At 41.8% G+C, this 12,210-nt stretch overlaps 2 protein-coding genes across 3 annotated transcripts in view; one reads left to right on the forward strand and one right to left on the reverse strand.

The window, feature by feature from the left end:
- Window positions 1–12,210, reverse strand: part of wdr53 (WD repeat domain 53) — a 206,053-nt gene that overhangs the window by 92,048 nt on the left and 101,795 nt on the right. The window lies entirely within an intron of this gene.
- The window catches only part of LOC148357953 (uncharacterized), a 93,236-nt gene continuing 82,453 nt past the window's right edge, over window positions 1,428–12,210 (forward strand). For both annotated transcript variants that reach the window (XM_088345428.1, XM_088345429.1), the window contains exon 1: window positions 1,428–1,924. In XM_088345428.1, the coding sequence (XP_088201554.1) occupies window positions 1,832–1,924 (93 nt within the window). In that variant the 5' untranslated portion in view covers window positions 1,428–1,831. The remainder of the gene's footprint in view (window positions 1,925–12,210) is intronic.

Genomic DNA, 12,210 nt, shown 5'->3' on the forward strand with positions numbered 1-12,210 from the left:
GAAAACAAAACGATATCAGTCATCTCAAAACTCATTGGAAACTTGTTAAAATATGCTGTATGCTAACTACTGTATTGTATCATATAAATCAAACTACACCTTGTTTTCTTATCCTCTCCCCCAAAAAACAACTTGATTTACATTCATCCATTTCCAGCACTGCTCATCCTCAGTAGGGTCACGAGGGTGCTGGAGCCCATCCCAGCCATCTTTGAGCAGTGGGTAGGGTACTGAGACGGTTGCCAGCCAGCACACAAAGAAAGACAACTCACTCGCTCATTCACCCCTAGGGGCAATTTGGACCAGAGTAAGGCACGGGGAGAACATGCAAACTCCACACGGGGAGGCTGCGGTAGCTGAACTTGAACCCTGAACCTCTGCACCGTGGGGCCGCGAGCTAACCACCCATCCGCTGTGCCGGCCTTTCAACATCCATCCATCCATGCACCACTTATCCTCAGTAGGGTCGCGGGGGTGCTGGAGCCCATCCCAGCTATCTTCGGGCAGTGGGCAGGGGATACCCTGAACTGCTTGCCAGCCAATCGCAGGGCACACAGGGCCAGGTAATTCGCTCTCTCATTCAGACCTAGGGACAATTTGGACCAGCCAATTAACCTGACATGCATGCTTTTGGAATGTGGGAGGAAACCGGAGTGCCCGGAGGTGACCCACACAAGCACGGGGAGAACATGCAAACTCCACATAGGAGGTTCGATCTCATGACCTCAGAACTGTGCCGCACACGCGCTAACCACTGCCTGCCCTTTGACATGTAGTAGTTAAATATTACACAGTGTCCCTTTAACATTATCATTTTTTAAAAGTTTCTCGTTCAAGGGGGCTTCAACAGAGTCCGTTTTGAGCTGCCACCGTTTTAATGATAAATGGAGCTAATTTATCAGTCCATTTGATGGACTGAATTTATAAATTGCATAGTACCGGATCACATAAATAAAATAAAAAGTTCAATACGAAATCTCATTACCGCTGAGTGTATTTGTCAGAGAGCAAGAAGTGGCGCCCTAAAAGGCAATGATTGAGTAGTGTCATCATCCAAATGAAATGATTAGGTAAAAGGGGGGTGGTTTAAGAAGTGGGGGGATGAAAACACATGGGGCCCCTTTGGTCCAGCCGTTTTAAATCCCCCCGCTCGGCTGGCAACTGACGCACAGCGGTGCTTCTGATCTAACAGGACAACAGAAAGCGGGTTGGATTGCGTCAAGATTTTACGCGTGGATGACTTGGACCCGGGTGCCAACTCGACGCGCAATGAAGCAAAGTTAAGAGAAAGTGAGGGTTTTTTTTTCTTTCAACGTTGAGAATCTGCTGAAAGACGGATAGCCTCCGTCCCTGCTTGAGGACACACCCTCCGCGCGCTTCTCTCTCTCTCTCGCTCTCTTTTTCTCATTGTCTCCGACAGACTCACCACCAGGCTCCTTACGCGCTTGGCACATGCAGCGTTTTGCGTGAAGAGCGCACAAAGGGTGTACAAAACTTTAGGGGGACTCATCATACCCCAAAATGGGCTAGAATCGAATCCAGTTCGATTGCTTTTGGGCTTGGTCGATCGGCCTGGTAGAGAAAAGAGAGAGTGGCCTCATTGAGATGAGAGTCTCCGGGTTGGACATTTAAAGCCGTTTTTGGAGACCCACAGCCGCGCTCTGCTGGTGCGTTTATGGTCGCGGTGCGTTTGGGGACGCCCACCTACTCGGAGGGGCGCAGGTGTACGCGCAGCAGGCGCGGGTCATAGCCGTGATGAAGTAAGTGGAAAACAGAAGGGGCTGCCAAAGGTTCGGTTCGGAATAGGAGGAGTGGAGCCGGGAAGGTCGGGATGGAGAATGGAAATCGACCTGCCGCGCGCCGGAGGAGCCTCCACCTGCCGCGGGTTGTGATCTTCCTTGTGGCGCTTGCCATGCAAACACAGGTAAGCCGCCGATTAAGGGCTATTTCCAGCCACACTTCTGGAACACTAACTGACTTTCAAGGCACTTTGGTGTCGGACTCTACTTGGTTTCCCATTTGCAAATAAAGCTCTCAATGTGTCATCCGGTTCTTCTATTCAGTGGCGTTGTGCCCACCTGTTGTTCTTACTCAGAGAACCGAATTAATCCTGGTTGGACTGCATGGATGCACAGAACATGGGAGTTGTTGTATAGGATTAGTTTTACAATCTCGGGGTATTTTAGATAAGGTTTTTGGTGCCTTTCAAAATGACAATGGACTGCAGTGTTTATCGTCAACCCCACCCTTTTTGTTCTGTTTTGTACCCCCTTTCCAAAATCAATCTTCAGAAAATATTGCCCGCATTTCAAAACAACGATATGTGGTAAGAATTGTGTTGGTTGAGGCGGAGTCATATTTATAAATAAAAACCTACTTCTTATTTATCTTTTCATTGGCAAAAAAAAAAACATAAAAAAACAGTTTACTTATGTTGGGAAATAAATATTAGACTGTACCGTTTACCAAATTGTTCGAATTAGTTATCTGACTCCATTAACCAAACACCACCTAACAATGCACGCGCGATTCTTTTTGGGAAAAGATGGACAAGAATAGCAGTCATTTTCACACGGGGGCAGATTTATTTTCTTAAGCAAATTAACTAAGTGAACTCCATCGAATCAGCCGAATTAGTGTCGCTCGAGTCTTCATCGAGCCTCCTTTTTTCCATTTTCCCTCGATCTTCTCCGATCTTCAGAACTTCTCCCGGCCCACTCCTTTTTCTGCAAGCCTGCGCGTCAGGAAAACCCCCCATGTGGGCTCCACGGCTCCACCACCTCGCCTCGATGTCTGTCCTTGTGCTTCTGGCCTCCTCCGTCAGAGTCCTGTTATCAACAGAACTAAACAAAACATTCGCATTCGGAACGGCGTGACCTGAAGCTCACTTGGTGAAAATCTTTATTGCACTCGATAAATGTAACAGGTATTTAATCGTATAAAATATAAAATCCTTCACTTAAAAATGAAGTCTCTGAAATGCTCCTTTCGAAGAAAAGCACATATAGATAAGGAATAATCTCCCATTATGGTTAAAACGTCCATAAAACAAGGAAACAAATTACTGGATGGCTTAACTTCCTATTAGATTGCTATTGTTATCACTAATTGTATTGTTTGGGGCTGAGTTGTGCGCTAAAACGGAATCCTTTTTCTCACTATGGCCCTCTGCCATGAGGCAAGAGAATTGTGTGCCTCACTCTGCAGCTGCAGCCGATCAGCACAGTGATACATTATATACTGTAGTAATATTATTATTAATCATACTGTGAACATTCGATTTTCACAAAGAAAATCCCAAATTGTGAAGTTAAATGTGATCTTGAATTTTATGTTCCCATGATGACAAGTGAGGCACAGCTTAACCTACCTCCACCGACTCCATACCACTGCCCCAAAACCACTTGGATAAAATACAAGTAAAACAAATTGGGTCAAAAATGGACTATTCCACAGCTTGGATCAATTTTAGTGACAATTTCGGCTTTGTTGTGTACAAATGACCCAATTTTATGAGTCGTTTCAAATAAGATTACTGGTTTTATATGTGGTGAACAAAAAAAAAAAGACCCAATTTTGAAGGCTTTCACTATCACAATTTGCTACGATGCAAGATAATTGCATGTCTCACTCTTCATCTGCACTCGGGATACGTTACATAGTTATCATATTCATAATAAACAAATTTTTAAGAAATTGAAATGCAATTAAAGGAAAAGGAACTTTAACAATGGATAAATATCACAAAATAAAATATTTTTTAGTTATTATTCCATGATAAGGGATACAGCACTGCCTCCCCTCATCACTACTCTGAAATCTCTCGACTAAAATAAAGAAGTAAAACAAATGGATAAATCATAGCTTTGATCAATTTTACTGACAATTTCTGTTTTGTTGAGTACAAATGACCGAATTTTATGGTTCATTTCAGATTAGAGGACTCGTTTTATTAATTGTCATCAAAGGAGGATTCAATTTTGAAGGGTTAAAAAAAGACCCATTGTAATTGTAGTTGTTGTAAATATAATTATATAGGTTTGTTGTTGAAAATGTTTTATATATTATTTTGTCATTTGTTTTTTTTTTCCTCATAAAATTGACAGATAAACCCAAATAATGGATGACTTAAACTAATGACGTAATTGAATGATTAAATCATTTTAAGATGGAGGAATCTTAAGTACCCATTAGAGTGTCTTTTCTTACCCACATAATAGAACCGTTGGATTAAGGGACAAATGAGATGCCACTCAAAAATATATCCTCATTTTCTTTCCCTAATTACATTAAAAATTAATAATCATTGACAGATTTATATACAATCATGGTACCAACATGTCCAGTTCTGACAAGCTTCAAATCTTGGCTCTGACAATGCCGGGTGGAGCCCCATGTTTTCCCGTGCTTGCGTCTGTCATCTCCAAATACTCGACCTTCCTTCCACATTTTAAAAGCATGCATTTAAGTCGAAAGCGATGATGGTAACCGTGATTTTTTGCCTGCTATAGTCCTTAGTATCTCTAAGAGGCTGCATGTTACACATCCATTTAAGTGTCCTATTTTCCAGCCTCAATAGCCACAAGGCCATATGTCCAGGTGTCTGTTTTTTAGGTCAACAAATGATTGACAGGTGGCCGATGCAGGGTGCAGTAGCTTGGATTGGCTCCAGTTCAATGATAGACAAGTAACTGTACAACACTCAAGTCCCCATTCTTAGTGCTAGGTTGTTATTCCAACACATACAATAAATCAGGGATCACCAACGTGTTCATGGAGGCACTATGAAGCCCCCTGAGACAAAACCTTCTTAAGTCTCAATTTCATGATAAAACATTTATTTTTGATATCGAAAGTTATAACTACCTGACAATAACCAGGGGGCTTGTGTTTAAATGAAACCCCATGGACTGAAGTTTATTTGTGAACTATTTCATAATTGTTTGAAAAGCTTCATCTGCCCGTCACTCGATTTCATCCTCCAAACAGTTAATACAGATTTTCTAGCGAGCACGGCAGGAGCTTGATGATGATCCTCGTCATTTGAATCCAAAAAACAAGGGAAGAGGCCCAATTTGTCCACCTCTGGTGTATTGCCTCTCCTCATTTTAGTTTAATTCTTAGTATTACGTTTTTGTCGGCATAACAGTCAAACAACTTGTAAGAGCCCACATATGTCCAAACTACATGAAACCTGTATTGACTTTGGAGAAGGTGCAACTCACACTTTAATTGATCACTTGATATTAAAAATCTATTAGCTGGCATGCAATTCAGACACCTGAACACGTGGCCTTTTGATTCCCGAGACTTGAACACATGCCAAGGTACAGGTTTTAGGATTATGCCAGTTGATGTTGGGTGAGAAATAAGAGACACCCAGGACTGATAACTGTCTGATAACAGACTACTTGTTGGCATAACAAGCAGACACCTAGACATGGCTTTGTGCTTCTCGTGGATAATTGTGTGTATGTCTGCTTAGCTTGGAACCTATGCTAGCAGACATGGAGTGATAGGAATTTACCACATATTTAAAGACACTGATCATGTCAATGAATTATCAAGCCGGTTAGAAAAGAGATGCCATTGAAAATCACAATGATCCATTACTGGTGGGTTATTTTCTGAACCGGTCAGCAAGGCTACTCAGCTGTTCTCAGGTGGCTACCTGGTGCCGGACTTTGCTCATTCCAGCACAAGTGTTCCACTTGTCAATTAGGTTTTAGAAGCAAAAGCGAGCACTATTATCCCCGTTAAATCAGAGATGCACATAATAAACCGTCCGGTGAGTTCATTTTGCCCGCGGCTTGACGCATCATCTATTGTTAATGCGCCCCTTTTATGCAATGGTCACCGTTTCATGCAGGTGTTGCTTTATGGAGGATTTTATATCAAAGTTGCAGTCTTTGGTAAAATATGTTTGGTTTTGTGAAGCTGATTTTTTTATATTATGCAGCTGTCAGGGACTGAAAGATTCCTGTGATGTGAAGCAGACACTCCATGTTTATGTATGTGTGAGTTTGTGTGTGCGTGTGTTTTATTAACAATGAACACACATCCAGCATCTTTGTCTTGGATGTGCTTTCATAAAGCCCCAAGGCCACTGCCGAGAAAACTCTAAAGCACGTGAATGTTGAACCTTAGCGTATTTCTCCATGAATGCCTGTATGTGTGCATGTGTCTGCAAATACAATCCGCTCCCTGCGTTCTCTGACCGCACACACAAACTCACATAAAATCACATCCTCTGGTAGTGATCATTTTGTGAAGGAAGGTCAAGGAGATGAACTGTTGCCTGACAGTGTGCAGACTCTTTTGTGAAAGTTATGTGCAAAAATTGCCACCATTTCTGACATGATGTGGTGATTTTAAGTCCTCTTGGAGGGGATGGGCGCATGACATCCGACGGTTGAAATGTGTGAGTGTGAGTGTAGGTGGTTGCAGGGAGTGGCGTTTCCTTAAACAATACTGTCCTGTTTTTAACATCTGGATGGGCTTGTAACCTGGCTGGATGATAGTCTGAATTGGTGTCTTCATTTGCATGTTTTTTTGTATTTGCATTGCTGTACTTTGAATATCAGATTGTGTTTGTATCATTCTATGCTACAGCTCCCATCCTATAAGTGTGGTTCTGATTTCCGTTGTCTAAAAACAACTTTTTGGTCATCATGTGACTTAGTCCCATTATATACTGTACGTGTGTCGGTAGTCTCGACACGCAGGAATATTTTGATGAATGCAGGAGACCCCTAGGTATACAGCATTAATCTGTTTTGAATTACGATCCAAACAGCCGGTGCCCCAGATGAAAAACATTTAAATAAGAAAAAAGTATACAGAAAGTACTACTTATGTCTACTATACATCTATATGATTAAATAACATTTATACCCGTAAAGGAAAAATGTAATTTCATTTTCTTTTGGTTTGACGTGACCTGGTCGAGTGAAGTAGCAGGTCGGTGCAGAAAATGTTAGCAGACAGCAACTGTGTATTAAAAAATGGATGATTTTAAAACGGTCAGCACGGCGGCGCAGTGGTTAGCATGTGTGCGGCACAGTTCGGAGGTCATGAGATCGAACGCCCTGTGTGGAGTTTGCATGTTCTCACCGTGCCTGCGTGGGTTTCCTCCCACATTTAAAAAACATGCATGTCAGGTTAATAGGCCGGTCCGAATTGTCCCTAGGTGTGAATGAGCGAGCGAATTGTCTATCCCTGGGTGCCCTGCGACTGGCTGGCAACCATTTCAGAGTGTCCCCTGCCCACTGCCAGAAGATAGCTGGGATGGGCTTCAGCACCCCCGCAACCCTACTGAGGATAAGCGGTGCAGATAATGGATGGATGTCACTGGTGCTGTTGTTTATTATTTTGACTATTATGCACTGTTTACATCAGCACTATCAGCGAATGGTGTTGCTGTTCTTTGATATCCACATTCTTTTGGGCAGCTCTGGCTTTGTAACCTAGGAGATTTAATATTAGAAAGGGCTCCAAGGAGGGGTTTTATAACAGATTGGGATTCCTTATCCGACGGTTTGGTCCTCTACTGTTCTCTTTGCAAGTTCGAAATACATTAATGTATTTTTTCTACTGTGGATAAGCGGTGCAGATAATAAATGAATAATGAATGATTTTCAAACTTCCACTAATAAGGATAGTCAATTTAATAGTCAATTGGTTTTGGACATATTCCTTAGCGATGGTAATGATTTCCATGCCTTCCTTGTATTGCTTGATAATCGCGAGCTTTGTTTCCATGATTATCATGTTTATTCTTTTCCCTTTGGCACCACTTCAATTCTTGGGCTGTAATGCGAATTCAGTACAAAAAATATAGTATCTTAGCGTAGACTCACGTCTTTACAAAGCACACAACATTTGGAAATGAATGTTCGTTATCTGCTCAGACAATAAATCTTATTAGGAGAAAGGAACTTAACACCCACAATTAATAATGATTCCTAATCAAGAAGTTGCTTCTAGATGCTGTAAAACCATTAATGAAACACAATTTAACTGCCTTGCAGTTGAGTGGCACCCGTAAAAGGGATAAATAAGCAGGGACGGGAAACGAATGGATGGACTGCCTCTGTCACACGGATGACACGGCCGCCATGTTTCTCCGCTCCGATTGAGCGCTGACACGCTGGAATGCCGGGAATGACTTGGACACAGACGGAAGAGCCGGAAGAAAAAGAGGATGCAGAGTGACGGGCGCCGTGGTAGCGCCACGGTAGCGCCACTCTCCTTTTGATGCTAATGAATGATAACCACACTCACGGGTTTAATATTTCGCAGTTAAGTGGAAAATTGTGCTTGATCAGCGTTTCGACGACTATAAACGCCAATTACGAAAAATATTCATTGATTTAATCGCCTCTCCGGCTACAGTAGGTTTGACCCGACTCGCTTCGTGTGGACTTCAGTTGGAGACAGTCATGAGATGAGCATACAGATAGTCTCGCTGCTGTCACTCTGGGACTTCTTGGCCCATTTCACCACTGCGCTCACTCAGTGTGAAAAGGTCACGTGCCATATTTGGAAGAGCTGATGTAGCAGCGCCTGGAAGTAAAAAACAATATGCTGTCTTTTCAAACATGTAAACCTATCAGCGCATATTCTTCTTTTGGTGCTATAGCATGGTGGGAATTTGTGAGATCCTGTCTCAGCTTGCTGGTAAATATACTCGAGTTTAGACCTGGAAAACATGTCTTAAATGTGGTGCAGGTGGTGTGATATTTTAAGTAAGAAAAGAGCAAACGTTGTGTCGGCTAACAATTTTAAAATATTGGTATTTGAATTAGCCGTTAATCCTCAGCCCTACTGCCCTTCATTTCCTGTCTCATTCCTCTATCATCGTTTTCCATCAATTCTTTATGCTGTTTGGGGACAAATCAACAAAATAAATGCATATCTCACTAAAAATCATCACCACAATGTTTCATATATATGGTTTATTGGATCACTTAATCCCTTCTGGTCATTTGGGCACCATATCCTGCGGTGTGTCTTGGGCAAGTACAGCCTGGTGGGGTCCATTCCTCTCCAGGCCAACATATGTTTTCCCACGGTCATCCCTTGAAAACAAAATCTAACAAAGATCCAGTATCTTCTCCAGGGCCATGTTAAGAATCTAGTTAGGTTGGTGCAAAAGCACAGTGCAGAAACACAGATTAGTACAGTGAACGGTGTGGTCTTTCTTTTGGTCAGGGTTTGGAACATGAAAAGTCAGGTAGCAAGGCAACCGTATCTGGAACACCAGGCAACAATCGTGATCCAAGAGTCAGGTGAGGGGTGGGTGTTCCAATAAAACCAAGCAGCGAAGGCAACGGTCCAAGAGTTTATCAGGCAGGACTCATGATCTTGAAGGGCAGGCAGAGATTCGGTACACTGTAAGAACCAATAGCTTAGAAAAGGGTGCTTGTGACGTGACAAGGAAGACAACAAACTATCAAGGAACCAAGGGGGAAAGTACTAAATAAGGGAAGACGATGAATTGTGATAGGAGAAAAGACCGTGAGGAAATCAAGACAATTTAGTCTGTGAGAAGAGAGAGAGAGAGAGAGAGAGAGAAGGCTAAGACTGTGAAAATTTATACATGTATTCATATCTTGCCTGTATATAGAAAAATGGGTATTCAAATCTTGTTTTTTTTAACTTATTTTGTAATGATGTTGCTCCTCAATGTAATTGCACTAATTTTTTTTGCACTATTGTCCGGATGCACTTAAAACTTAAGCCAGTCCTCAAGCACTACCTTGTAATATTTATGCCAAAGAATATTTTTTTCTCTTTTATGTCTTTATTAACTACTTATCCTGGACCGCTACATCTGATTTTATTGTGAAAGTTGTTCACCACGTTGTTATCATTGAGATTTGATACTTTTGTAGTTTTGTCGACACTCAAAATAGGGAAAGAAGACATCAATGGATTTTGAACTTACAAGAACAACAGGAGCGGACTGTACCAAACCCTTTGTTAAGACATTCCAACATGTTCTAAAAGCTCCTCCTGTGAGGTCTTTCTTTTAATAAATCTCGTAGTTAACCCCCCCAAAAAATCCACCGTAAGTGGTAATGAATTCAAAGAACAGCAACATGACAGCGCATAATAGTCAAAACAACGTACAACAGTGGGAAACAACAGTCAAAACAATGAACAGGGAGTGTTTGTAATAATAATATCCAAAATACAGAAAAGGCCAATTTTTCGCAAGTGTGTGACAGTAAAAACAGAATAAATGATTTACTTAACATATAAATAAATTATAACCAGTTTTTATAGTGCGAATAACAGAATAACAAACATTGTATGTTTTACTTAAAATGACAGAATGTTATTTTTAGTGCCTCCTACCTGAACTGTCATACCAATGTTAATTCATCATAAATATTCAAATTAGTTTTTCTTTTACATAGCGGAATCGCCACTATTTGACTGGCATCTTGCTTCTACGCTGTGCTCATTTGGCACTGGTTTGCATTAGACAGTACAGTGCAATCTAGCAGTCAAATATTATACAATGTACCTTTATAGGAGCTGTACAGAATTTTGAACTTTTTTACTCGTGACTGCCATCGCCTGGATTGTGTCATCATTGCAGCCTCTGTCAAGCTTCTTATGATGTGAGTGCAGGGACATGCATTTTTTTAGATGCGCTCCAATTAACTCTTCTTTTTTCATCTTACACGGTTTGGAATGGCTTTTGGACTGTTGTTGATACAGGCCTTTTCTTACTTTCATCATTTTCATGCTATACTAACAAAGTCAAACAAAAAAAAACCCAGGTATGAACACGAAATCACCTCACACCGTTAACTACAATAAAGGCCATTCCAATTCCCAAATCTTCAGTACGAGCCGTTTTTTGAAAGAGACCAAGAAATTATTTATAATGCATTTTAATTGACCCCTTGAAACAAAAATGGCTGCCCCCCTGTGTGTTCTTGAGTTTTAATTTAGTGTGTGTTTAATCCATCTCACTCAAGCCATTTTCCTCCACACTGCGGCTGTAGCTTGTGTAGATTATGCCCGGGAGGACAGAAATGGGTTCCCCCCCGTGTCAATTATTCGGTCATATTCAGATCTGAGTTGTTTTTTGCTTTGTTTATACGCCATGTAGCGTCTTTAGTGTTGCGTAAGGACCTTTTATAGAGGTGTTATTGCAAATATTCTTTAAGGGACTTGGGGGGTACTTTTTGGGCAGGGTAGTATGAAAAAAATGTTGGCGACATCATTGTTCCACCCGGTAGACAGCACACACACGACCCTGTCGCTCTGAAACTCTCAGGGGGTCTTATTAACTCTTGCCTGAGTACGTGTATTGTGTGTGTATTGTGTGACCACCCATCTCCGGCTGAAAAAGAAGAATGGTGACACAGCGGTGTAGCTAAAGAAAGAGAAATGACAGGAGCCTGTTCCCATGTCCAGAAAAATGGGGCGAAAGAGTGCAAAATATGAAATCTGTGGTTGTGGTACTGTGGAGAAAAGTAAAGATGATGACTTACTCCTGAGTTGGTTTTTGCTTGATGTTACCGTTAATTCAATTCTTGCTCTTTGGTTATTAACAATAATAAGATATTTTCAGACAGACCGCAAAATAAATTGATTACTGCCCTGACTGATGCGGTAATACAGCAACAACTCAATAGTCGACCGTAAATCTGTTCGTGATCGGTGTTGGAATACTGAATTTTTCCCTATACAAACTTACGTGTCACGAACCAGGACAGGAAACAGGAATGAGAACCCAATCATGTAACGTTACTCACAGTTTATTGGGGAGAGGAAGAACGAGCGCACACTCGATCCGGGGATCAATGGTCGCCGAAGTAGATAGAAATCAGAACTAAGGAGTGGTCAAAATCGAACAGATCGGGCCAAAAATAAAACAGGATCAAAACACAGGCAAATACGGAGATTCACAGGACTTGGCATATCACACAGAGTCAGGAGTTTCGCAGATGCTCTCACACCAGGCAACACACAAGACCGCGTTTAAGTAGTCTGGCAGCAATCTGTCAACATGTTTCAGCTGGTGTCAATGGGTGGCGCCAATTGGGCGCCGTGGCAACCGTGACAGAACCTGGTGCCACACAGTGGGGACCAATTGGGCGCCATGGCAACCATGACATTACGGGTTTATGAAGGGGTGCCAATTTGACAAGTCGTACGTAGTTAGATAATACAAATCCGCTTTTTGCC

This window comes from Urocampus carinirostris, chromosome 10, assembly GCF_059441175.1.
Source record: "Urocampus carinirostris isolate Australia breed hairy pipefish chromosome 10, RoL_Ucar_1.0, whole genome shotgun sequence".
NCBI classification, from domain to species: Eukaryota; Metazoa; Chordata; class Actinopteri; order Syngnathiformes; family Syngnathidae; genus Urocampus; species Urocampus carinirostris.